The 27,465-nt window shown below is 40.2% G+C and overlaps 5 protein-coding genes across 5 annotated transcripts; all 5 read left to right on the top strand.

The window, feature by feature from the left end:
- Positions 1 to 283: 283 nt before the first annotated feature.
- LOC114444344 (extracellular calcium-sensing receptor-like) lies at positions 284 to 3,762 on the top strand. The gene is made up of 6 exons (XM_028418811.1): positions 284 to 507; positions 635 to 920; positions 1,063 to 1,857; positions 1,995 to 2,222; positions 2,321 to 2,444; positions 2,843 to 3,762. Exons 2-6 carry the CDS (start codon positions 657 to 659, stop codon positions 3,760 to 3,762), a joined length of 2,331 nt encoding a protein of 776 aa, XP_028274612.1. The 5' UTR covers positions 284 to 507; positions 635 to 656.
- A 357-nt stretch (positions 3,763 to 4,119) lies between these two features.
- LOC114444384 (extracellular calcium-sensing receptor-like) lies at positions 4,120 to 7,062 on the top strand. The gene is made up of 6 exons (XM_028418870.1): positions 4,120 to 4,229; positions 4,327 to 4,612; positions 4,726 to 5,535; positions 5,615 to 5,842; positions 5,950 to 6,076; positions 6,143 to 7,062. Exons 2-6 carry the CDS (start codon positions 4,361 to 4,363, stop codon positions 7,060 to 7,062), a joined length of 2,337 nt encoding a protein of 778 aa, XP_028274671.1. The 5' UTR covers positions 4,120 to 4,229; positions 4,327 to 4,360.
- A 3,215-nt stretch (positions 7,063 to 10,277) lies between these two features.
- On the top strand, positions 10,278 to 14,325 carry LOC114445143 (extracellular calcium-sensing receptor-like). The gene is made up of 7 exons (XM_028420102.1): positions 10,278 to 10,414; positions 10,486 to 10,774; positions 10,938 to 11,735; positions 11,820 to 12,041; positions 12,232 to 12,355; positions 12,449 to 13,319; positions 14,292 to 14,325. The coding sequence occupies exons 2-7, from the start codon at positions 10,520 to 10,522 to the stop codon at positions 14,323 to 14,325; spliced, it is 2,304 nt and encodes a 767-aa protein (XP_028275903.1). The 5' UTR covers positions 10,278 to 10,414; positions 10,486 to 10,519.
- A 6,133-nt stretch (positions 14,326 to 20,458) lies between these two features.
- LOC114444381 (extracellular calcium-sensing receptor-like) lies at positions 20,459 to 23,348 on the top strand. The gene is made up of 6 exons (XM_028418867.1): positions 20,459 to 20,577; positions 20,661 to 20,946; positions 21,042 to 21,866; positions 21,946 to 22,167; positions 22,250 to 22,373; positions 22,450 to 23,348. Exons 1-6 carry the CDS (start codon positions 20,459 to 20,461, stop codon positions 23,346 to 23,348), a joined length of 2,475 nt encoding a protein of 824 aa, XP_028274668.1.
- A 1,084-nt stretch (positions 23,349 to 24,432) lies between these two features.
- On the top strand, positions 24,433 to 27,350 carry LOC114445142 (extracellular calcium-sensing receptor-like). The gene is made up of 6 exons (XM_028420101.1): positions 24,433 to 24,575; positions 24,652 to 24,937; positions 25,023 to 25,847; positions 25,927 to 26,148; positions 26,231 to 26,354; positions 26,431 to 27,350. The coding sequence occupies exons 1-6, from the start codon at positions 24,457 to 24,459 to the stop codon at positions 27,348 to 27,350; spliced, it is 2,496 nt and encodes an 831-aa protein (XP_028275902.1). The 5' UTR covers positions 24,433 to 24,456.
- The last annotated feature ends 115 nt before the right edge of the window (positions 27,351 to 27,465 follow it).

The raw sequence follows: 27,465 nt of genomic DNA, 5'->3' as shown, positions 1-27,465 counted from the left end.
CTTTAATCATGTGCCATTTATAAGTACATTGATCTACAACAAAAAAACATTCCATTTCCTTTGAGATATACATAAAAAGCTGTATACTAACATTGGTTTTTGCACCCATCCCTCCTTTCGCCCCACCTTGTTGGTCCACAGAGATAAAAACATCACTGTTCTATTATTATTATTATATCTATGTTGCACCAAAATGTATAAATACCAGTGCAGGGTTTTTACTCCCCATTAGGTATGTGTGATGCCACCCAGTGGTTTGTCACTTTCAGACAGCATGACGTCCACACAGAGATGGCCACAGCAAGGTTGGGCACTCTTACAGCTCTTGTTGGTGGTGACTTTGTCTCAGGCTGAGGAGCCTGTGTGCAGGCAGAGAGGGGATGCGGAGAACCCTCCGCTATCTAAGGATGGGGACTTCATACTGGGGGGGATCTTCTCTTTCCACAGCAGCTGGAAAGACCGACAACATACCTATGTGCACAAACCACTGCCACTGCAGTGTACCAGGTAAATGACACTGTTAGGTCTGTACACTATGAGAGCAAGTCATGAAATCAAAAATGTTGCCTGTTTTGTTACTAATATTATTTTTTGTGTATTATTTGTAACCATCTGCATTAAGTTTAAATTTCAGAGACTTCCAGTTCACCCAGGCTATGCTTTTTTCAATCGAAGAGATTAATAACAGCACAGACCTCCTGCCGGGCATCTCTCTGGGCTATAAGATCTATGATACATGTGGCTCCATTGCCAGGAGTGTAAAAATAGCACTACTTTTGGCTAATGGTAATGAAAAAGTGTCTGCACCCTCGTTGGAGACATGCACCAAACCGGCACAAGTGCAGACCATAATGGGAGACACCTCCTCCTCACCTTGCATGGCAATAGCCACTGTCATCGGACCATTTCGTATCCCTATGGTGGGTAGGGATGTAAACCAAAAGCTTATTCTAGTATTTTTAATGTACTCAAAGTAAATGTGATTGTGTAAATATTGGTACATATTACTTAATTTGCGTTTATTCATATTTCTCATAATAATAATTGTTTTTCTCCTGATAGATCAGCCACTTTGCCACCTGTGCATGTCTCAGTGATAAACTCAAATACCCATCATTCCTCAGAACAATACCCAGTGACTACTACCAGAGCAGAGCCCTGGCACATTTGGTCAAACACTTTGGCTGGACTTGGGTTGGAGCTATCAGAACAAATGATGATTATGGCAATAATGGCATGGCAACATTCATAGAAACTGCACAGCATCTGGGCATCTGTCTGGAATATTCTGTATCTTTTTTCAGAACAGACCCATCAGACAAAATACAAAAGATTATTGACATTATTAAAGCTTCCACCTCTAAGGTGATCGTCGCTTTCCTCTCTCACATGGACATGGATGTGCTCATACATGAGTTGTCTCAGCACAACTTGACTGGCTACCAGTGGGTAGGGAGTGAGGGCTGGATCTTTGATTCACAAACTGCAGCAATGGATACACAACACATCCTAGATGGAGCCATAGGCCTTTCTATCCCAAGGGCACATGTGACTGGCATGAGAGAGTTCATTTTGAATGTGAAACCGCTCAATTCAACCAGTAATGAATTGTTCACAGAGTTCTGGGAGACATTATTTAACTGTAAGTTCAAGCAGTCAAAGTCATCAGCAGAGACTCAGACAGACTGTACTGGACATGAAGATCTGACTGGAGTGCACAACAGCTTCACTGACATGTCACTGATGCCTATATTTAATAATGTCTATAAAGGAGTGTATGCAGTGGCTCATGCACTGCACAACATCCTCAGCTGCAATAAAACATGCAACAACAAGGTGCAGCCTGACCCACTCATGGTGAGCTTAACACCAACACCAGTCTCACAAACAATGACACTAACAAGGAAAAGGTTTCTAAAAGTGGATCTGATACAAGAAACAACAGGCCGGCTAGATGTTTAAGTATTTAACTGTAACAATATGTGTCCTCTTAGATTCTGCAGCACATCAGAAATATCAACTTTAGAACAAAGGAGGGAGATGAAGTTTACTTTAATGAGAATGGAGATCCAGCAGCAAAGTATGAAATTATAAACTGGCAGCCAAGAGAAGATGGCACTGTGGACTTTGTCACAGTTGGTCTTCATGATACATCATTACCTGCAGGCCGACAGCTGAAGTTACAAAATATATCTTTGGTCTGGACACAAAACTCACAGCAGGTACTACCACAGTAATGCTGTAAGTTTTCTGCGTCATGGTGTTAAGAGTATACAATTAACAATAGTAAAAAAATGAATATATGCTTTTGTTCATGCAGGTGCCTGTATCAGTCTGCAGTGAGAAGTGTCCTCCAGGAACACGCAAAGTACTCCAGAAAGGAAAGCCTATCTGCTGCTATGACTGTGTGAGATGTGCAGAGGGAGAAATTAGCAACATTACAGGTTCATCAGTAATTTATTCAGTATTTATTCTAAGCTTTTTGAACTTAAAAATATCACATGAATCTGAAATTTTCCATTTAGAGAAAATGTTTTTGAGCTAGAGGATCACTTTGTTGTCATCTGTCTAGTCTGGCGTTCATGTGTGAGGGCGTCTTATAACTTACATTTATAAAATTTGTTTTAAAGATTTAAGATCAAATATATGAGAAAAAATGGATGGGTGTTCAGTAAAGAACGCTGTGTTTATAAATGGAACGGTTCTACAAAGTTAACTCCTAGTGAAACAGAGTGTAATCTAGTTAGGACAAATATGAATACATGGGAAGACAATAATGGCCTTATTCTCAGAGCAAACAACAAACACAAAGTCTGACAACTGCTTCACCACTGCCTTGCAGATTCTGTCACCTGTGTGAAGTGCCTCCCTGAGTTCTGGTCAAATGAGAGGAGAGATGACTGTATAAAGAAAGAAGCAGTGTTTCTGTCATATGAGGAAATAATGGGAGCTCTGCTCACTGCAGCATCTTTACTTGGAACATGCATGACTGCTATTGTGGCGTCCATTTTCTTCAAATACAGAAACTCTCCTATAGTCAGAGCCAACAACTCTGAGCTGAGCTTCCTGCTGCTCTTCTCCCTGACTCTGTGTTTCCTCTGCTCTCTGACCTTCATCGGTCAGCCATCTGAGTGGTCCTGCATGCTGCGACACACAGCGTTCGGCATCACATTTGTCCTCTGTATCTCGTGTGTTCTGGGGAAAACCATGGTGGTTTTAATGGCCTTCAGGGCCACACTTCCTGGTAGTAATGTCATGAAATGGTTTGGGCCTGCACAGCAGAGACTCAGCGTTCTGGGTTTCACTCTTGTACAAGTTATAATATGTATCCTCTGGTTATCAATATCTCCTCCTTTTCCATTCAAGAATTTAAAGGAATTCAAGGATAAAATCATCTTAGAGTGTGCTCTGGGTTCAGCCATAGGTTTCTGGGCTGTGCTTGGGTACATAGGACTTTTGGCTATACTATGTTTTATTTTTGCTTTTCTGGCTCGAAAGCTGCCCGATAATTTCAATGAAGCTAAATTCATCACCTTCAGCATGCTGATATTCTGTGCAGTATGGATCACTTTCATCCCGGCATATGTCAGCTCTCCTGGGAAGTTCAGTGTTGCTGTAGAGATATTTGCTATTCTGGCCTCCAGTTTTGGACTCCTGTTTTGCATCTTCATCCCTAAATGTTACATAATTTTACTGAAACCAGAGAGAAATACTAAAAAGAGTATGATGGTGAAAGGCACTGAAAACCGAAAACAATATTAGATTTGAATGTTATTATAATTCTTTTTATATATTTAAGTATACACTTAACATATCTAACATATCATACACTGACATATCTTGATGTTTTCACTGTAAGCACAGAATAAAACACATTTTAACAGACAAAAACATCTTTGGATTAACTTGTTTGATCTCCTGGGACTATAGGTCCACCGTGACAACTTCCCTCCCTGGTGTTTAACATGTATAAAGCCATGTCGTGAGATGTAGGGCTGATTCCTTAGGCCCTCAGAGCAGAGCAGAGATATGCCATTAGTGAGGCTGCTCCTTTTGGTGCTTCTAGTGGGGAGGGGAAACTCTGTCTGTCAACTGCAAAGCCTGGCACATCCTCCTGAACTGAGCCAGGATGGTGACCTTGTTATCGGAGGCATCTTTTCATTTCGCACAGGGCAGGATTACGTAACAAACACATTTCAGACAATTCCAAAATTCAGACAATGCAAAAAGTATGTATTGTTAGGCCTCTGTTTTAATTTGTATCTACTGCATATAATTCTATTTTTAAATGGATCTCTGTTTATGTGTATTCTATCACTATCCCAGTTTCAATTTGAGAGAATTCAAATTTGCTCAAGTCATGATCTTTGCTATAAATGAAATCAACAAAAATCCCAAAATGCTGCCTAATGTTAAACTTGGCTACAAGATTTACAATAACTGTGGAACTATGGACATACTGAGAGCTGCACTAGCACTGCTGAGCGGACTGAAGGAAGACAGAGACAACAACTGCACTAAAACAGAAACAGTGCAAGCTATCTTGGGACATTCAGGGTCAAGCCCGACTATTGCTTTTGCACCGGTTGTTGGAAGATTTCAAGTTCCTGTGGTGAGCCTGTTGTTTACATTGTACTCTGTTTTGCTTCTATTACATGAGCTTAAATGATGATTATACACATAATGCCTGCTTTGAATGTCTGATGTTTGTATGTTTCATTGCAGATAAGTCATTTTGCTACTTGTGCGTGTCTGAGCAACAGGAAAGAATATCCCACCTTTTTCAGAACTATTCCCAGTGACTACTACCAAAGCAGAGCACTTGCAAAGCTGGTCAAGCACTTTGGTTGGACTTGGGTTGGGGCTATAGCTGTGGATAATGAATATGGTTTCAATGGCATTGCAGCATTTATCCAGGCAGCACAGGAATACGGAGTGTGCATTGAGTATTCGGAAGCATTTTCATCATCAGATCCACCTGATCGTCTACAGAGAATAACAGAGATCATTAAGCACTCCACTTCCAAAGTCATTATGGCTTTTATGTCTCACAGAGAGATTAAGCTGTTAGCTACTGAGCTGTGCAAACAGAACATAACAGGGCTGCAGTGGATCGGCAGTGATGCATGGATCACAGATCAGTCTCTGATTGACAGTGAAGCATGCAGCATCCTGGTGGGCTCACTTGGCTTCACTGTCAACAGAGCCAACATTCCTGGGTTGGAAGAGCATCTGAGGCAGCTCCACCCCTCGCAGTTCCCTGATAGCCAGTTTGTCAGGGATTTCTGGGAAAATGTGTTTGACTGCTCTCTGAATGAAACTAAGAACACACAAAAACAGCCATGTAGTGGCAATGAGAGCTTGCGAAATGTTGAGTCACAGTTCACTGATGTGTCTTTGCTCAGGTTCACAAATAATGTCTACAAGTCAGTTTACGCAGTTGCTCATGCTATTGACAACTTGATTAAATGTGAGGATGGTAGAGGGCTCTCTAATAAGAGCTGTACTGACCCCAAGCACATTCAGCCATGGCAGGTGAGAAACCATCAGTTTACTGTGATAAAATGATAACAGCGACAACTTCCTTCTGAGTCCTTTTCTGAATTCTATTTAGGTCTTGCAGTATCTCGACACTGTTAGTTTCACCACTGGAGAAGGGGAAAGGGTTTATTTTGACGATAATGGAGACCCACCTGCACGATATGAACTTGTTAATTTACAAATTGAAAGCAAAGGAACCATAAGGGGAACAACAGTTGGCATTTATGATGCCTCTCTTCCAGACAGTCATCAATTTATCATGAATAAAATACCAGGTGTCTGGGGCAACAGATTGAATGAGGTAAAGCAGAAACTGATACTACTGATACTACTGTTATTTTTTTGTTTGTTTGTTTTTCTAATGTTTATATAAATGGAAATTCTGTAAAATTATATTTATGTGCACAGACAGTGCCTGTATCAGTCTGCAGTGAGAGATGTCTCCCAGGGACTAACAAAGTGCTCCAGAAGGGAAAGCCAGTCTGCTGCTATGATTGCATACCCTGTCCAGAGGGCGAGATCAGCAATTTAACAGGTAAATAAAAAAAACATATTGGAAAGATAATTGATTCACCAACATATATATTTTTCTATTTTCCAGATTCAATACACTGCATGAAATGTCCCACAGAGTACTGGTCCAACACACAAAGAGATGCCTGCATCCCCAAAGAAATAGAATTCTTGTCATATGATGAAATTCTGGGAGTGCTGTTAGCATTATTTTCCTTGCTGGGAGTTTTTCTAACTATGATTGTGACCATAATCATCTATTGTCACAAAGAAACCCCATTAGTACGTGCTAACAACTCTGAGCTGAGCTTCCTGCTGCTCTTCTCCTTGACTCTGTGCTTCCTGTGTTCTCTGACCTTCATTGGCCGGCCCACTGAGTGGTCCTGCATGCTGCGACACACAGCGTTCGGCATCACATTTGTCCTCTGTATCTCGTGTGTTCTGGGGAAAACATTAGTGGTGTTAATGGCCTTCAGGGCCACACTTCCAGGCAGTAATATGATGAAATGGTTCGGGCCTTCACAGCAGAGACTCAGTGTTGTAGCTTTCACTCTTATACAGGTTCTGATTTGCATTACTTGGCTTACAATAAACCCTCCTTTCCCCTGCATGAATTTGCTTCTGTACAAGGACAGAATCATCTTAGAGTGTCAGCTCGGCTCAGCTGCTGGATTCTGCGCTGTTTTAGGATATATAGGATTTCTGGCAATAATCTGTTTTATGCTTGCTTTTTTAGCTCGAAAACTGCCTGATAATTTTAATGAAGCTAAATTCATCACTTTCAGCATGCTGATATTCTGTGCAGTCTGGATCACCTTTATCCCAGCATATGTCAGCTCTCCTGGGAAGTTCACTGTTGCAGTAGAGATTTTTGCAATACTTGCCTCCAGCTATGGCCTTCTGTTCTGCAACTTTCTGCCTAAATGTTTTATCATTTTGTTTAGGCCAGAACTTAATACAAAGAAACACATAATGGGGAAAAAATCTCCTAATCATATAAACTATTAACATATAATCAGATTTTAGCTCATTTTTGTATTTTGTTTTTTGTTATTTGCTGCAGTGTATTTTTGTGATAATCATAATCTGTGAAAGTGTGTAAATTTGCTATAGCAAATAAAACTTTAATCATATCCTGTGTTTTAAATGTCACTAAATTGTCAAAAGGTAGGCCAGGATAAGGTTAAGATGAGGTCAGACATTGAACACAGGTGACAGGTGCAGATACCTTCGGGGGGTTAGTAAACAGAATCCCCCTGATTCAAAACACCATAACTCTTGAGTTCAAGTACACAATGATGCAATACAATAGAAGAAAGTTGTACGTACGTACAGAAAAACAACACAAGCAGAAAAACAGTGGAAGGTAAATAAGTTCCCATCTGTTGTGTGCATGCCCTTATTACCCTGTGACTTGACACCTGTGGGAGAGCTGCAGCAAGGTCCCAAACAGCAGACACAAGAGACATAAACATTGCCACAGATTGCTTCATCCTTTCACACAACAACAGGAACAACAGGTGGCATATTGCCTCAAGCAGAAAAAAAGGGTCCATTATAATGAAAATCTTTGTCACAGCATGTAACTATTACTGTTAATTTAATTAAGGCTTTGTTTTGTTGTTTTGATCGCCCTCTCCCTTGCTTCCTTTCGTATTTTTTTTTTAAAGCTCTCAGGTCCAATCTAATTAGTACAATGATCACATGAAATTAAAGTTTGCATATTGTTATTATTATTATTATTAGTCATAGTTGTATTATAGGTGGCCAAATAGCATAAAATTGTAAGGCAATTGAGGCAACTCAAGTCTGATGTTTTTATACAGTTTTTATACTGGGAAAAAATCAGATTTCATTCACATATAGGAAGAATTCAGATTTGAGTTGTTTCAGCTGGGTATTCTGCACGTAGTCATATTCTCTGGGACTCCACAGCTCAACAGTGATAATCAACTACAAGGACACAATTCATATTACTGTGAACAAAGCAATTCATTCCAAATTTCTAGACTGTTTAATGTTATAGGATGAGACTGGGTTGTGGCCATACTTTCACACTTCCTCCAAGCACACTGACAACGAATCCAGGAAGTCACAACAATCCAAAAACAAACAGTGGCGTCAAAAGTTCACACATGTATTACTCAAGTGGAAGTACAGATATAGGGGTTTATAAATACTTTAGTAGAAGCTGACACAACATTTACACTCAAGTTGAAGTAAAGAAGAATGGTGTTAAAATACTTAAAACTATAAAAGTACAAAGTAACATTTAAGTGCAAAACTAGGTGGAAGTCACATATATATAGTGACTGCGTATTCCAAAATAGGCCTAAATCCGGGGTGCGATAATTCACGCTACTAGATACTAGGGGTGGAACGGTTCACTAAATCCACGGTTCGGTTCATATCACGGTTCTGAGGTCACGGTTTTCGGTTCGGTTCGGTTCACAATGTTGAGGTTTTTTCTACTTTTAACACTCTGGAAATACTAGATGAGCACAAAATATATATTCTAATTATCCAACATTCACCATATTTAAGAAGTTCAGTTCAGTGTTTCCCCTATCATGATATCAGGTTTCAAGTCAATTTCATTTCTTTTTAATTTCTATATAGCACCAGATCATAACAGAAGCCATTTAAGAAAACCTTTCCTATAGAAAAGGTCTACACCTTGTTCCTAAAAACTAAACAGCTCATATTATTTATCTTAGTTGCACGGCAGCATGTCATTTCTGTCTCTGCATGGTTGTGCATTTACAATTCACCGCTGCTGTCTGCGCACAGAGGCACAATGTGCGTACACACCGAGACACACAGACACACAGACACATGTGCGCACATACTCCCACCGTCGGACAGAGAACAACATGCTAGTTGGATAGACTGAAGTCTATGACTAGGCTAAGCTATGCAATGCTAACAGTACTGATGTCCGTGGTTTTCTTTTTCTTTTTGCCATTGAAATATGCTATTTACATCCCGCTCTGTAAGCATTGACGGGACCAGCGGCAGCTTTGCGCACGATTGGACGCGTGCTTTGGGTCTCTCTGCTCTGCCTGCAGCTGAAACTGCTGCGTGAAGCTACAGAGACTGACCGGCTGTGGGTGTTTTGAGGCGGGGGAGGAGCTCACGGTCGCTGCTTGTCGAGGAGAGTAGCCTGACTGCAGAATGACACGTGCTTTCACGTCAGTTTTCAAACGTCACCAGAGTGAGAGTCAGTAGTAGCTTTAGATTAAAAAAAGTTTGAAAAGCCGCGAAATGTAGCGAAAGAGAGTTGGCAACACTCGTCTCTATGCTGTGGTAAAAATGTCTCCCTGTATTACTTGATGCGCATGTCCAGAACCGAACAGAACACGCGCCCCGAACCGAAACACATGTACCGAACGGTTCAGATTTTTTTCCTGAACCGTCCCACCCCTACTAGATACACACACAAACACACAATAACGCAGCTGGTCAGAAGAGTGGGACATCAGTGTTATAATAGCTCTTTGGAGCACCGTGAGGATAGATGATGGACGAACATTAAAAACATTTTCTAAATGGCACACGATCAACCCGCACCCGGGTAACAAGACTGCTTCAAAAAGGTAAATAGAAAGTACAGATATTTGAGTGAAAATGTAACAAATATAAGTAAAAAGTAGGCAGAAAAATAAATAGTAAAGTATTTGTATTTCATTACTTGACACCACTGACAACAAACATAAGAGTTGATAAAATCAAGTCCATTTAGCAAAACAGAATTTAATCATGTACCACTAAAGTAGTATCCTCAACACAACTTGACTTTAAGGTTTTGCTGCACTGAATATAGTAACCGTTTTAATTTCACTGGTTCACGAATATATTGACCATATGGAAAAAGCCACATAATAAAGTAAATGACTAAAAAGAATAATTGAGATGCACAGCTTTATTACACCACTAGAATCTGTAATGTCCAGCTTAGGACATTCAAATAAGTCATATATTAAAGATATGTGTATTTTTGTGTTAAATCTTGGAATGCTACACACCACCCCTTCTTTCTTTCCCCTGGAGTGTTTACCTTATCTAAAAGTGTACGTCCATGGACCTGAGCATGAGCATGAAGTATGTTAAACATGCAGGGTATAAAGGGTGTTAGGGGGGTGCATAGTGAAGAGCAAAGTGGAGCAATGCTGAAGCTGGTTCTCCTGGTTCTCCTGATCAGGAGAGTGACACCTGTTTGTAAGTTACAGGGGAGGGCACAACCACCTGAGCTGACCAAGCCTGGAGACTTCATCTTAGGTGGAATCTTCACCTTTCGTACAGGGTACCAAGGCAGAGTGCCGACATTTCAGTCATTACCTGATCCACCAACATGCCTCAAGTAAGTGTGATTTGATCATTTTGTCCTTTTTTTGTCCACATTTTTTTTTAAAAAGTGTTTTTCTCTTCTAGTATCAACATCAGAGAATTCAAATTTGCCCAGACCATGATCTTTGCCATTGAGGAAATAAATAAAAATCCTGCTATCCTCCCAAACCACACACTTGGTTACAGGATACACAATTCATGTGGAATGACAAACATCATCAAGTCTGCTATAGATTTAGTAAGCGGGCAGAGAGAGATCATAGATGAGCGGAACTGTACAAAGGCGGACACTGTGCAGGCTGTGCTCGGGCACTCCGGTTCTGCACCCACAGTGGCGTTTGCTCGGGTTATAGGAAGGTTCCATGTACCCGTGGTAAGTATTTTACATTTACTCTCAGTGGATGTAGTAAAGATTTTTTTCTAAGACACAGTGACCATGATTTGTCTTATTGGGGATTTCAAACAGTTGTGTGTGATTGTACAAATGTTTTCTGTATGTGAACTAATTTCAGATTCTATGTGTTTATTTTACACAGCTCAGCCACTTTGCCACCTGTGCATGTCTGAGTGACAGGCAACAGTTTCCATCCTTCTTCCGAACTATTCCCAGCGACCTCCACCAAAGCAGAGCATTGGCAAAGCTGGTCAAGTACTTCGGCTGGACGTGGGTGGGCGCGATAAGTAACAAAAATGATTATGGCATCAATGGGATCTCTTCGTTTATACACGCTGCACAAGAAGAAAGGGTTTGCATAGAGTATTACCAGGCATTTGAACAAACAGGTCCTCCTGAGGAGTTAAATAAAGTACTTGAAACTGTAAAGTACTCCACATCGAAGGTTATTGTGGCATTCATGTCACACAGAGAAGTTAATGTGCTAGCAGCTGAGTTGTTCAAGCAGAATATCACAGGTCTGCAGTGGGTTGGCAGTGACGCCTGGATCACAGATCACTCTCTGACGGAACATGAGGGGCACAGCATCCTCGTGGGTTCACTGGGCTTTGTTATCAGCCGAGCTCAGATCCCAGGGTTAGAGGAGCACCTGAGGCGCATCCACCCCTCACATTTCCCTGGCAGTCAGTTTCTCAAAAATTTCTGGGAAGACGTGTTTGACTGCACTCTGAATAATACTACAAACGCACAAAGAAAGCCATGCAGTGGCTTGGAAACCTTACAGAGTGTTGAATCATCTGAGGTGAGATTTACCAACAATGTATACAAGTCAGTTTATGCAGTGGCCCATGCTCTCCATAATCTAGTCATGTGTGAGGAGGGGAAGGGTCCCTTTGACAATGGGAGCTGCGCTGACATTGCACACTTTCAACCATGGCAGGTCAGGAAGCACACTAAAAGGTTGCAAATCTTTTGAATTGCTTAAATATTTTTGTCCCATAAAATGTCCATTCTTCTACTCTAGGTGCTACATTATTTACAGAATATAAACTTCACCACAAGTGAGGGGGAAAGAGTGACTTTTGACCATAATGGAGATTCAACTGCAAGATATGAACTCGTTAACATACAGCATGTAACCTCAGGAACCATGCATGTGGCAACAGTCGGTGTTTTTGATGCCACTTTGCCCTCTGATCGTCAGTTTGTAATGAATGGCATGAAGATAGTTTGGGGCAGTGATACGGTACACATTCATATTGCTTTGTTTCTATATTTTTGGGTTGCAAGTCAAGTCTTAATGAAAACATGCAGCCTTATTTAATGTTTCTTGAAATGATCTATTGATGAAATGATCAAAATGATCAATGATGAATTAAATGTCACATAAAGAGCAGCATTTGTGTAAAATGTACACAAAAATATTCACTCACCAGGTGCCTGTGTCAGTGTGCAGTGAGAGCTGCCCGCCAGGAAAACGTAAGGTCCTGCAGAACAGAAAGCCCGTTTGCTGCTATGACTGTATGCTGTGTGCAGAAGGAGAAATCAGCAACATTACAGGTTAGATTTACAAAATAAAAAAAGATTGCTTTGTATAAGCTTCACATGTTTTGTCTTATTTCTGATTACTGTCTTTTTTTCTTTCGAAAACAGACTCTATAGATTGCTACAAATGCCCCATTGATTACTGGCCAAATACCAGAAGAGATACGTGCATCTTAAAGGAAACTGAATTTCTCTCTTATGCAGAACTCATGGGGCTCATTTTAACATTCTTTTCCTTGATGGGGGCACTTTTGACTATTTTTATAGCTCTAGTTTTCTTTAATTTCCGCGAAACTCCTATCGTCAGAGCCAACAACTCTGAGCTGAGCTTCCTGCTGCTCTTCTCCCTGACTCTGTGCTTCCTGTGCTCTCTGACCTTCATCGGCCGGCCCTCTGAGTGGTCCTGCATGCTGCGACACACAGCGTTCGGCATCACATTTGTCCTCTGTATCTCTTGTGTTCTGGGGAAAACATTAGTGGTTTTAATGGCTTTCAGGGCCACACTTCCAGGCAGTAGTGTGATGAAATGGTTTGGTCCTGCACAGCAGAGACTCAGCGTTCTGGGTTTCACTCTCATACAGATTATCATATGTATCCTTTGGTTATCAATATCACCTCCATTTCCTTACAGAAATACGAATCACTACAAGGAGAAGATTATTCTGGAGTGTGCACTGGGATCAGCTGTTGGTTTCTGGGCTGTGTTAGGATACATTGGAATCTTAGCTGTGTTGTGTTTTCTACTTGCTTTTCTGGCTCGTAAGCTGCCTGATAATTTCAATGAAGCTAAATTCATCACATTCAGCATGCTGATATTCTGTGCAGTCTGGATCACCTTTATCCCAGCATATGTCAGCTCTCCTGGGAAGTTCACTGTAGCTGTGGAGATATTTGCTATTCTGGCCTCCAGTTATGGGCTGCTGTTCTGTATTTTCATTCCCAAATGTTATATTATTTTACTGAGGCCAGAACAAAATACCAAAAAGAACATAATGGGCAAAACAAAACATATTCAATGTTAAACTGGAATTATGAAGATACCCTATCTGCCCCCTCTCCTCCTCAAGGACTTTCTTCTACCATCTATCATAGCCTCTCCCCAAACACACCAGAAATAATCCATGTTCAAAGCACAAAAATGAAAAGCTCTGTATAGATAAATAAATGATAAAGACTACTATTATGAGTGTAATGTCAAGGTTTTCATGATTATGTGTATTTTCTTCTCATCATAGCAAACCATAGACTTGGAACATATGCTGCAGTGTGTTCTGTATCTTTTGATAGATTTATATTGCATCATTTTAGACATTTTGTTTTCATTTGTGATACAATATGTATTGCACGATGTTATGACAGTGGCCTTAAAATGCAGCTTGCAAGTTGACACTGACTAATAATCACTGTGTCCACAGTGTGTGCATGAAAAATGAAGTAGTTATATCCTAGACATTATAACATTGGGCAGAGCATTACCTATAGGTTACAGAAGAGCTATTTTGAGTCTCTGTGGGAGGCTCTGATTGTCGCCATGTTGGTTGTGTCACAGTCTGCTTAATCCAAATACAGACAAATGGGTGAAGCTGGTGGAGCTGAGGCAAGCCAGCATTTGCAAAACAGGAAGCTTGTGTTGGTACCTGCCTGTCACTTAAAGCCAATACATCAATAATTAGTTTCAAGTGCTAATAGAAAAAAAATTGCCATCAGTAGGGACAAAAAACATGTTTATGGCTGGCTGGCTATATATATATATATATATATATATAAACTAAATAGCCTTGTGTTATTTGTGTTTTTTTTAAGTAAACAGACATTTATTCTAATGTCTGATCAAAAAAAGAACAGAAGCACCTGACCAAACATGCTAGAACCTTAGGAAATAGCACGTCATCAGATCTAGGACCCCTTTCTGCAGTATTATCATTGCACAGCACCTGCTGCAGGGGGATCAGGTGGAGGAGATCAAATGTAAGACTTTGTTCTGAAAGAGCTTCAGCAGCTGATAGGACTGCTCCAGGCTCAGGAATTGAATTCTGGCTTGTAAAGCAGGAAATCATCAACATTTATATATTGTCAAAAAACTGAGCTTTACTGTCCTTCAACAAGTCTAGTGGAGTTCAAACTTAAAAACAGCAGATTGTTGTCTGTGGTCATGTGATGTTGCTATCTATACAGAGCAGAGGCTGCTCCATAAACACACGACAAGTTTCATAACAAACATTCAATGATAACTAGCTGTGTCATATAGTTACCCTTGTTCATTAGAGGAGTTCATCAATAACATTAACTGATAGGCGCTTGTCTATGTAGGAACACCAGCCAAACAAAATAATTTACTGAGGGTTTACAACATTCAAAGCAAAGGTGCAGCATGGCTAACATGGGTGACTGCTGTAGCTAGCTAGTTAGCCTGCAACACCGCACAAATTATTATACAGATATATAGTATTACACAGTGTTTTCATATCCTAACCTTTTCACTTGGCAAAACTAACTTGCAAAAATTGCCACGTTGGTTGTTATGATGATGTATGACGTGTTTACCTGCCGGTGAATGAGCCATGACTGTGCTCGACACCCACCGCTCCTCTTCAGTGAACAGGTAATGCGCGTCCATGAGGAGGCGTGGCTTCAGGGTGAGCTCCAAGAGAAGGAGGCGTGTCTCTATTTTAAAATTCTGGCTGTGTCTTACTGGGTTTTAAACATCTCCTACCCCACGTTTCACCAGACCTGCATGGCTATCTTCGGCCTGAAATCGTCCATATGCACTAACTTTTCAGCATTGTCGGAGACAGCAACACGTATTAACTTACGTGTTACCCCTCGACGTTAAGCTAACTCTACATACAGTTCACTTCCGGCTTCACATGCGTAAAGCTAACGCCAACACTCACCAGCAGCGAGTATACTATATATAGGCACAGCACTTCCTGTAGCTCTTCAAAATAAAATGAAATAATATCGACTACATTTTTACATTAGTACAGATTTTATACGTACAATTACACACGTATATTGTACATAACAATAATATTAATAATATTGTACATAACTCATACACAGGTACTTTTAAACAAATTATAAACATAATAATCCATAAATTATATATAATCTAACCATATTTATACACCATTAAGCTAATTTAATCTTTTGTAACTTTAAAAAACTATGAACTCTAGCTTATATTACTAATATATTAACACTTTTATGTGGTTATATGTACATAAAGTAGAATGCTTTAGTCAATAGTTGCAGATAAGCAGTCACTTATCTGCTCATGTTATATTTGACATTACTCACATGATATTGAGTATTGAGATATTGATTAAAATGTTACAATCCGTCAGTTGTCATCAGGGTAAGAACTTAAAGGTCTCAGTAAACACTCTAAGACGGATGGTTGTTGGGAGACAGTGCCCGTGTGTATTCCTGTCAGATTTATTCTTCATGCCTGACATCCTTTAACTTCTCAACAAACAAAAATACATTTGCATGTACCGCTGAGAATGGCCTGCTAAGTTTCCTCCTACAAACCCAGGAAGGTATAAAGCACGTTGCTCAACCAAACATGCGCGCCAAAGGCAAAGCACTGAGATGACATCAGTGACATTTATTTTCTTATTCACTTGGATGGTGTCATCTGACACATGGCTCAGGCTCAACAAGTGTACTGAGCTCCATTACTATGGGCATTATGAAGAAGCAAGGGTCATAGGTGCATCATGTAAAACTGCTTTCAGTGACACTGACAAAACTAAACCAGCATGTGAGAGGTGAGTAGACTGTTGGGAAATGTCCCTGTTCCATGTTTTCTTCATTTTCTGCTCTTGTATGCTGTCTGACTCATTAACATGCTTTGTTATTTTGTCAAGAACCTGGATACCCCAGTGTGATTTTCAACACATTCATCAGCAGTTAGCTTGTTATTTAATGATTTCCTCTGCAGGGAACTAGCCAGAATTATGGGGTCCTATAAACAACATATTGACAGGCCCTTCAAAAGACAATTAGGCGATCTCTGGAGGCGCTTTTCATGAAGCTCTTAGAATCTGAGGCCAATTTACTGTAATTAAAATCAAAGTAATAGCCTCACAGCAGTGTGTTATTATGGTGTTTTCATTGCACTGCTATGTGTGCCAACATAAATAAATGTTGTGAATTTAATGTTTAATGTATTTTTTGTTTCTTTCAGACTGAAGATTTTCACACAAGAGGGGATCACGTATGGATATATTGTTTTTCCAGGTGTATCTCTGACCTGCATTTTCTTTAATGGATGTGTACATTTGTTAAAAGGATCAACTGCACATGCAGCACTTGTATGCAAATGTAACAATTTGCAGTTTTTTGTATATTTCTTATCTGAGGCCAGCGGTCTGATAGAGGTGAGTGGCAGATCTTCATCTTCATCACACTGCACATGAAATTATTCTCATGTAGACAATCTATTTTTGCTAATTTAAATAAACTGTGTGTTTCCATACAGATAAAACATGATAATCACAGCACACATCTTAATTACAGACATGTTTGTGCTTCAGTGATTGACCTGTATTCACCCTTGTTCTATTGTACCACTGAAAAAACGATGGATTGTATGTGTCAGACGCAACCTGGAGCTCACACTCCTGCAGCATAGTGCGTACCTTGATCCTGCATTACCAGACTGTTACATCTTCACAATGTCTGAGAAACAAGTGAGCTTTATGATGTTTGGAGGCTCAAGGGGAACCTATGAGGGGATGTGTTATGTTAAAGTGTGTGTGCAGCCGCCCTATTCTGCAAAGAGCAATATGTTGTTGTATGTCACAGTACTATCATGCAACAAAATAAGTCAGCTGGAATTAAGCTTGTAAAACTACACACATTCACATTTTAACTCTTTGCTGTGCATGCATATTTTGATATATATTGCTATATCGACATGCACTTTAGATGTAAATCTGGTAAAAACTCGCACTGACTGTTATGTTGCTCTGTGAACCTGCACTGCAGGGCAAAGATGATGGATGGATGGATGTTATGTTGCTTGTATTAGCATGATTGTTTTATGTCTTTCTTTAACAGACCAAGCTCAATTCAACATATCGTCCAAATGTATCATTTCTACCACTTGCAGGTAATAATACAAAACCAAAAGAAATATGTCTACCAGCTGAAAACTGTTTAACAATAAGATACATTATTTTTTTTTTTTACAGATGGCATCAAAAGCACCTTCTACCCAGGCAGAGTGGAGACTATGAGCCCTACACACTCCAGCAGATTGCCTGGTATCATTTTTGTGGCGTCTGTGTTACTGCTTGCAATCTACATGACAAGAGTAAAAATATCACCAAATACAGTCGGCCCTGCTCATGGCAATAACTCCACAATAGTGATGATTTCTACTCTGACGCTACGTAATTTTTCGCCATCAGTCCTCATCTACCGGCCGTCTGAGTGGTCCATGACTGCTGTCTGCCTCTCCGTGGCTCTGGGGAGAACTGTACATGTGTTAGTTGCCTGCAGGGCTGCTCATACTGTCACAAAAAGATTCTGTCCGCAGAAGCAACTTAGGGCTCTGCATGTTGCTTTGATTTTTCTTTGGTTGGCTTTTAGTTATATTTTCTCGGACAAGAACATGAAACACTGGGCTAGAGACAGTGCTGAGGACAGCGTGGAAAAAACACTGAGATTCTGGGCGTTGATAAGACAGATGGAGGTAATGGCCTCTCTGTACTGTGTGTTTGTTTCAATACCCTGTTTGTTTCAAGTCATCCTGGCAAAACTGACCATACTCCTTTATGTGCAATTTACCTGCCTCCAGAATTTAAGAATACCAACAAAGTATGTGCTAGTTATTAAGATCAATAGGTTAATTTAAAGTTATGTTGTAGATCACAAGTGTCTTTGCATCATTGATCATGCATATTTAATAACGAAAATATCAAATATGTATACAACCACACAAGCATTTACCTCTTTAGCTCGATATAGTTATTTTTTTTTACATTTGTCTTTTTCAAAAATTGCTTTGATTTCCAGTGGCATTGCCAAATATTGTCTGCAACGATCAGTTGTACAGTTTTTATTAAATTTGTTTTTAAGAAGTAGCTTGTGTGTTTTTTATAGTGATCTCATATCTCTATGATATAGTAATGTGAATCAGAATCAGAAATACTTTATTGATCCCAGGGGGAAATTGCTTAAACTTCACTGTAACCTACTGCATGTAAAAGCATTAAAGATATCTGCATCAATTTAACTTTAATACATCAAACGTACTAAAGTGAATACATACGCCTTATTTCTACATTTAAATGTGATATGTGAGTTATCAGAGCAAATCAACTTAATTTTAAGTAAAGCAAAACCAAAACAGAAGTGTGGCTTATTTGAAACATTTAGCTTAATTAAACCACAGCTGATACAGTAAAAAAAAAAGTTCTTCTGGTGGTTTTTTTACTGCTTGCTGAAGGATTCTGTGTATGATTTAGTGGCATCTAGTGGTCAGCTTGCAGATCGCCATGCACCAGCCAGTCAAACACCTCAGAAAGTAAATGCTTTAGTTAAACGTGGCGGGTCCTCTCTAGAGCCACAGTGTCACACATGGTCAACATTTAGTCTTGACCCACACTCACTGCTCTCTGTCCACATGTGGGCCAAATGTCATTGCCTAAGTTAAGGCCAAACACTGGTTTTATGAGGTCACAGTGACCTTTGACCTCTGGTCCCTAAAATCTGAGCAGTGTAAGCCAGTGATTGTGTGATAGTTCTATTAAGCCATCCTTACATGAGCGTTAATGAGAAGTGGGCATATGGACAGACACCTAAAAAGATAAAAGCTCCAGATAAGTGGTGTGGAGGCATAAAGGTTTCAAAGGTTTCATACTGTACTGTTTTCATAGATAAAATGCTGTATATAGAAGAACTGCATAAATATATGACTTTTTAAATGCAAATCTAACTCTGATCTGAACTAAAGGCATATTGTATAGTTGGCTATATTTATAATCTTTAGGCAACACAGACTGAGAAGACAATCATCATATTTTCATATTATTGACAAAAATATCTTAGTAGGAGGAGCACAGATTTCCAAGGTGTCAGTTATTAATGCTTCCATAAATGTAGAATGAAGCTATGCCAACCCTAACCATCATAACCTTTCAGTAATGTAGGCTTTCTGAAAGGCAAATCTGTTTTAATCCATTCCATGATTCTCTCTTCTCAGGCCCATTGTTCCTAACAACTCACTCGCTCACAAGTCACCTAGCACATAGTCTCTCATATGTTGGAGAATGGTAGTTTTACTATCATCCCAGTGGATGATCTAGGATCCTCTTGCTTGAGTGCAAGGGGGAAAGAGTGCACACTGCTAGAACACCAAGTCACTGTCACAGTAGAGGCAGAAATCTGTAGGAGTAACAAGATAAAGATATCAGGATGGGCTGCAAAACATCCAGAACTGGATGTAAATGAAGTCAATGAATCATCTGAAGATCCTCAGTGTTTCTCATCTCTGTCCAGACTAAGCACTGATATCTCATATGTCCCATGCAGACAACAACCTGCAACAGAAGCAACCTGATTGCAAGTCATTAATCAGTTTAGGATCATGGTCGCTGGATGTGAAGGTCTGTTCCTAGTGAAGGTCTGTTCCTAGCCTTACAACTGATGGAAAGTACTACCCGTTTGAATTTTTTTTTTAAAAAGTATTTACAAGATGCTTGTTTTAATCCTTTACAATCCTTTACATCCATTACTCCCTCTACAACATGGATCATGAATCATGCATACAAGCAAAATGTATGGTCAATGTATACTTGCAGTTTATGTTAAACTTTCCTTCTCCTTTAATACAGAGACCACCTGCCCCTCAACATTGTGCACATTAAAATAATAAGTACTAATGTGTGTGTGTGTGCTCATATTGATACAGTCAGTTGCAGTGCCTTATGGGAAATAAATCAAGTCTCTGTGACGTCTTCCTACATCCAGCACAGTTATAAAAGCTGTGCCCCTATCTGTATTAAAAACAAAAACAAGGAAAACATGAAGAGACATATTCTTCTTTGCCTGTGTGTTCTGTACCTGCACACAGTTTCGGGCTGCGAGCTGTTGGGCAGGTTTGACATGCCAAGTTTATTTATGGAAGGAGACATCATGATCGGGGGAATTTTTCCAGTTTTCAACAAAGAGATAGGCAGAACTTCTACATTTGAGAGTGAGCCGCCTGGAGTGCGGTGTGCAGTGTAAGTTTGAATGTTTCTCTTACAAGTTTATCCCTGCAGCAGCTGTAATTTTAAAGCATGTCAAATATAAAAAATTGTTTTAGGTTTGACCTGCGAGCTTTTCGATGGACCCAAGTGATGATATTTGCAATTGAAGAAATCAACAAAGGTCTGTCTATCCTGCCAAACATATCTCTCGGTTACAGAATCCTTAATTCCTGTTCATCGCCCACAAACACTTTACGTGCTACACTCTCACTGGCAAGCAGACCACAGGAGATAGAGGAGACGTCTCCCTGTCCTCCTACAGTATCTGCTGTCATAGCAGAGGCAGGATCATCTCAGTCTTTAGCTGTGGCTGGAACTCTTGGACCATTTCAAGTGCCAGTAGTAAGAAAAAGCTTATTGACTTAATCTGTCCTGTGATATTTGATGTTTTGCAGAAAACATTTGGTGGTATGTTTGTGCTCTTCTTTTATTTTTAGGTAAGTTACTTCTCCACATGTGCCTGCCTGAGTGACAGAGCTAAGTATCCAAGCTTTTTCCGGACCATCCCTAGCGACTACTTCCAGGCAAAAGCTTTGGCAGCGCTGGTCAAACATTTTGGTTGGCAGTGGATTGGTGCCCTTCAGTCAGACAATGATTATGGGCGAAACGGCATTCTGGCTTTTACTGAGGAAGTTAAAAAGCTCGGAGTTTGCATTGCCTTTGTTGGGACTATTAAGCGCACATACCCTCTGGAAAAGATTCTGGATGTTGTGGAAATGATCAAACAGTCAACAGTCAAAGTGATTTTGGCTTTTACTCCTGAGGGTGACTTTGCTGCTTTAATGAGAGAGATAGTAAAACAAAACATTACAGGAATCCAGTGGATTGCCAGTGAGGCCTGGATAACAGCACCTCAGCCCTCCACGCCTTATATCTTTCAAGCTTTTGGTGGTTCTCTTGGATTTGTGGTGCAAAAGATGGCAATTCCAAATCTACAGCCATTTCTTACAAGTATTAATCCGTATAAAGATCCAAAGGCTGGTTTTGTGAGGGACTTCTGGGAAATAATAACAGGCTGTAAACCTGTTTTACCTGGAGAACACACAACTACTGACACATCAGCTAAAATATGCACAGGCAATGAGACATTAATTAATTCCCAGGATGTGTTCTTCAATGTTACACAGCTGAGAGTGTCCTATAATGTGTATAAAGCAGTTTATGCCATTGCACATGCACTTCATCAGCTGATATTCTGTCACCCAGTGGGAGAGAAATCAATGAAGCCATGTTTGAATGTATCAGAAATTAAGCACAAACAGGTGAGAGTAGTTACATATAAAGTATAGCTGATGATCGTCTCCACATGAGCATGTAAATAACAAATAATCTGTTCCTCAGGTCATTGATCATCTACAGAAGGTGAATTTTAGGAATCAGTTTGGGGATAATGTGTTCTTCGATGAGAACGGTGACCCTCCTGCTTCCTATGATATTATTAACTGGCAGATGAAAGATGGTCAGGTGCAACACATGACTCTGGGTCACTTTGCATCTGATGCAAAAGGCAATTATAAGCTCCGCATCCAGGAGGAAAATATAGTGTGGAGGACAGGGACAACGGTAATCATCAAGATTTGTTTCATGCAATAATTTTAACATCTACTGAATGAAAGTATAAACTCTAAATGTGTTCTCCCTTCAGGTGCCCACATCAGTGTGCTCCAATGTTTGTGCAGCAGGAACCAGGAAAGCACAAATTAAGGGGAAACCTGTGTGCTGTTTCGACTGTATCCCGTGTGCTGATGGAACTATAGCAAACTCAACAGGTACAACAGGATCATCTTATTTTCAGCAAACATCCTGACATGTAACTCTCATTTTCACAGCTATCTCTCACAACAGGAGCAGCAGACTGCACACCCTGTCCACAGGAGTATTGGTCCAACGAGAGGAAGGATGAGTGCATCCCTAAAACAATTGAGTTCCTGTCATATCATGAGCCGATGGGTATCGCTCTCACAGTGGTCTCCCTGCTGGGGGCCTCCCTGTCTCTGGCCACGATGATGGTTTTTATCCACTACAGAGAGACTCCTGTGATAAAGGCCAGCAACTCCGAGCTGAGCTGTTTCCTGCTCTTTTCTCTCTTTCTGTGCTTTCTCTGTCCTCTCACTTTCATCGGCAGACCAACAGCCTGGACGTGCATGCTGCGTCACACAGCGTTTGGTGTAACATTTGCATTGTGTATTTCCTGCATCCTGGGAAAAACTATCGTTGTAGTCACAGCTTTCAAAGCCACAGTTCCTGGCAGCAAAGTTGCAGGAAAGTTTGGTCCTGCTCAGCAAAGGATGATCGTATGCTCCTGCACTCTGATTCAAATAGTCATATGTATACTGTGGCTGACATTAAACCCTCCTTTTCCTGATAAAGTGTTCAGATACAGCAACAAGAAGATTGTTTTAGAATGTAACACAGGCTCTGAGACTGCTTTCTATGCAGTGCTGGGCTACATCGGGATTCTTGCAGTCATATGTCTGATCCTGGCATTTCTGGCAAGAAAGCTGCCTGATAACTTTAACGAAGCCAAATTCATTACATTCAGCATGCTGATATTCTGTGCTGTGTGGATCACATTTATCCCAGCATATGTCAGCTCTCCTGGGAAATTTACTGTAGCTGTGGAGATATTTGCAATATTGTCCTCAGCATTTGGTTTATTGATTTGTATTTTTGCACCTAAATGTTACATAATATTGATAAGGCCAGAGAAAAATACAAAGAAACGTGTCATGGGGAAAATTTAAAGGGAAAAAACCTGATTACTAAATATAAAATCATGATGATGTCATTCCTCTTCATCTGTTTCCGTATGAAATATTATACATAATTCAGTGTGTTGCAGTAGGTAAATCACGATTTTCCAATATTGTCCATCATACAGAAAGAATGTCAATAAATTCCACATTCTATTAATTAAGGTATGATACATAATACCTCAGTTTTTTTGGACATAATGATCTGTATGCAAATATGAGTGTAAATCATGATTAACACCCTCAATGGTAACTTGCCAGTCAACAATGTCGGACATTTTGTATCATGCATTTAGTGACTCACTGTTTTGTTGTTGTTGTTGACAAAAAAAAATTATAAATGATCATGTATTGATTAATATTACATATAATATTTGGTTTCACACAAACATGTTCAATTAACATGTACCTGTTAGGGCTGCCAGCATTTAAGCATTCACTTTCTCCATTAATTGAAACAACAAACCTCACAATTGTTACTCCTCCTCAGGCTTTTTTCATGTTATCTCTAAAGGTTTGATAAATTGGCAATATGTGTATCAATATTAATGACCATATGTTTAATCAAGGTAAGATACCACACATACAAACATGCTGCAAGTATCAAATTCACTCATCATTAGCCATTCTAAAAATGCAAAAACAAATTATTGCACCTGTGTTCACCATTGTTTAACAATGGACTGTATTGAAAGCATCTTTTGGTGTTTTTGCATACTTAAGATAAAAACTTACAGACATAACAAATTCACTCTGCCCTACTTTAAATTGTGAACTGTCAGTCCATAGGTTGGTGAGTCCATCAATAAGGGAATGTGTGTGTGTGTGTGTAAATAAACACATTAGGTTTGTGAACACTGAATATAGTATAATCCCCTTTCACTTTTTTGCCAGCCTTACCAATGATCACTTTGCCCTCTGGGAGACACGTCAGCTTTCGCGGTGATAGCACATCTACCCCTAACTGTCAGATGTTATAAAGGCTGTATCCTCACCAGCACGGCATAACAGAGCAAAAATGCAGAGCTATATTCTCATATGTTTGTGCATGCTGTACATGCACACAGTTTCTGGCTGTGAGCTGCTGGGCAGATTCAACATGGCAAGTTTGTTTAAAGCAGGTGACATAATGATCGGGGGGATTTTTCCTGTTTTCAACAAAGAGATAAGCAGCACAGCTACGTTTGAGAGGGAGCCTTCTGGAGTACAGTGTGCAGGGTATTATTCAATGTGACTCTTATGTACTTGATACATGCAGATGTATTCTTAGACCTGTCAATGTTACTTTTTTTAGGTTTGACTTGCGAGCTTTTCGATGGACCCAAGTGATGATATTTGCAATTGAAGAAATCAACAAAGATCTGTCTATCCTGCCAAACATATCTCTCGGTTACAGAATCCTAAACTCTTGCGCATCTCCCACAAATACTTTGCGTGCTGCACTAACCCTGGCAAGCAGACCAGAGGAGATAGAGGAAACGTCTCCCTGCCCTCCAGCTATATCTGCCCTCATAGCAGAGTCAGGATCAACTCAGTCTTTAGCTGTGGCTGGAGCTCTTGGCCCATTTCAAGTGCCAGTAGTAAGGATGGACTGACATGATTTGTTGACAATCTACTGTAAATTTGATGCTTCTGTGGTAATTGTTTGTTTTCAAATGTCAACAGGTAAGTTACTTCTCCACATGTGCCTGCCTGAGTGACAGAGCTAAGTATCCGACCTTTTTCCGGACCATCCCCAGCGACTACTTCCAGGCAAAAGCTTTGGCAGCTCTGGTCAAACATTTTGGTTGGCAGTGGATTGGTGCCCTTCAGTCAGACAATGATTATGGCCGAAACGGCATTCTGGCTTTTACTGAGGAAGTTAAAAAGCTCGGAGTTTGCATTGCCTTTGTTGGGACTATTCTACGTACGTATACTATGGATAAAATTCTGGATGTTGTGGAAATGATCAAACAGTCAACAGTTAAAGTGATTTTGGCTTTTGTGCCTGAGGGTGACTTTTATCCTTTAATGAGAGAGATAGTAAAACAAAACATTACAGGAATCCAGTGGATTGCCAGTGAGGCCTGGATAACAGCAGCTCGACCCTCCACACCTTATATCTTTCAAGCCTTTGGTGGATCTCTTGGATTTGTGGTGCAAAAGATGGCAATTCCAAATCTACAGCCATTTCTTACAAGTATTAATCCATATAAAGATCCAAAGGCTGGTTTTGTGAGGGACTTCTGGGAAATAATAACAGGCTGTAAACCTGTTTTACCTGGAGAACACACAGCTACTGACACATCAGCTAAAATATGCACAGGCAATGAGACATTGTTGAATTCCCAGGACGTGTTCTTCAATGTTACACAGCTGAGAGTGTCCTATAATGTGTATAAAGCAGTTTATGCCATCGCACATGCGCTTCATCAGCTGATATTCTGTCACCCAGTGGGAGAGAAATCAATGAAGCCATGTTTGAATGTATCAGAAATTAAGCACAAACAGGTGAGAGGAGTTACATGTAAAATATAGCTGATTATTGTGTCCACATGAGCAGGTAAATAATAAATAATCTGTTCCTCAGGTCATTGATCATCTACAGAAGGTGAATTTTAGGAATCAGTTTGGGGATAATGTGTTCTTCGATGAGAACGGTGACCCTCCTGCTTCCTATGATATTATTAACTGGCAGATGAAAGATGGTCAGGTGCAACACATGACTCTGGGTCACTTTGCATCTGATGCAAAAGGCAATCATAAGCTCAGCATCCAGGAGGAAAATATAGTGTGGAGGACAGGGACAACGGTAATCATCAAGACTTGTTTCATGCAATAATTTTAACATCTACTGAATGAAAGTATAAACTCTAAATCTGTTCTCCCTTTAGGTGCCCACGTCAGTGTGCTCCAATGTTTGTGCAGCAGGAACCAGGAAAGCTCAAATTAAGGGGAAACCTGTGTGCTGTTTCGACTGTATCCCGTGTGCTGATGGAACTATAGCAAACTCAACAGGTACAACAGGATCATCTTATTTTCAGCAAACATCCTGACATGTAACTCTCATTTTCACAGCTATCTCTCACAACAGGAGCAGCAGACTGCACACCCTGTCCACAGGAGTATTGGTCCAACGAGAGGAAGGATGAGTGCATCCCTAAAACAATTGAGTTCCTGTCATATCATGAGCCGATGGGTATCGCTCTCACAGTGGTGTCCCTGCTGGGGGCCTCCCTGTCTCTGGCCACGATGATGGTTTTTATCCACTACAGAGAGACTCCTGTGATAAAGGCCAGCAACTCCGAGCTGAGCTGTTTCCTGCTCTTTTCTCTTTTTCTGTGTTTTCTCTGTCCTCTTACTTTCATCGGCAGACCAACAGCCTGGACTTGCATGCTGCGTCACACAGCGTTTGGTGTAACATTTGCATTGTGTATTTCCTGCATCCTGGGAAAAACTATCGTTGTTGTCACAGCTTTCAAAGCCACAGTTCCTGGCAGCAAAGTTGCAGGAAAGTTTGGTCCTGCTCAGCAAAGGATGATCGTATGCTCCTGCACTCTGATTCAAATAGTCATATGTATACTGTGGCTGACATTAAACCCTCCTTTTCCTGATAAAGTGTTCAGATACAGCAACAAGAAGATTGTTTTAGAATGTAACACAGGCTCTGAGACTGCTTTCTATGCAGTGCTGGGCTACATCGGGATTCTTGCAGTCATATGTCTGATCCTGGCATTTCTGGCAAGAAAGCTGCCTGATAACTTTAACGAAGCCAAATTCATTACATTCAGCATGCTGATATTCTGTGCTGTGTGGATCACATTTATCCCAGCATATGTCAGCTCTCCTGGGAAATTTACTGTAGCTGTGGAGATATTTGCAATATTGTCCTCAGCATTTGGTTTATTGATTTGTATTTTTGCACCTAAATGTTACATAATATTGATAAGGCCAGAGAAAAATACAAAGAAACATCTCATGGGGAAAAATGTGGATAAAAAATATAATAAATGAAACACACTGCATAATTTATCACAAATAATTTTCAAGTGATCAGAATGTACACTGTAGATTGTATGTGTTTGGTGTATGTAAATTACTTCCATTCATGTTTATCCGAATAAAAATA

Source organism: Parambassis ranga, chromosome 13 (assembly GCF_900634625.1).
Source record: "Parambassis ranga chromosome 13, fParRan2.1, whole genome shotgun sequence".
Taxonomy (NCBI): Eukaryota; Metazoa; Chordata; class Actinopteri; family Ambassidae; genus Parambassis; species Parambassis ranga.
This window is presented reverse-complemented; position numbering and strand designations above follow the sequence as displayed.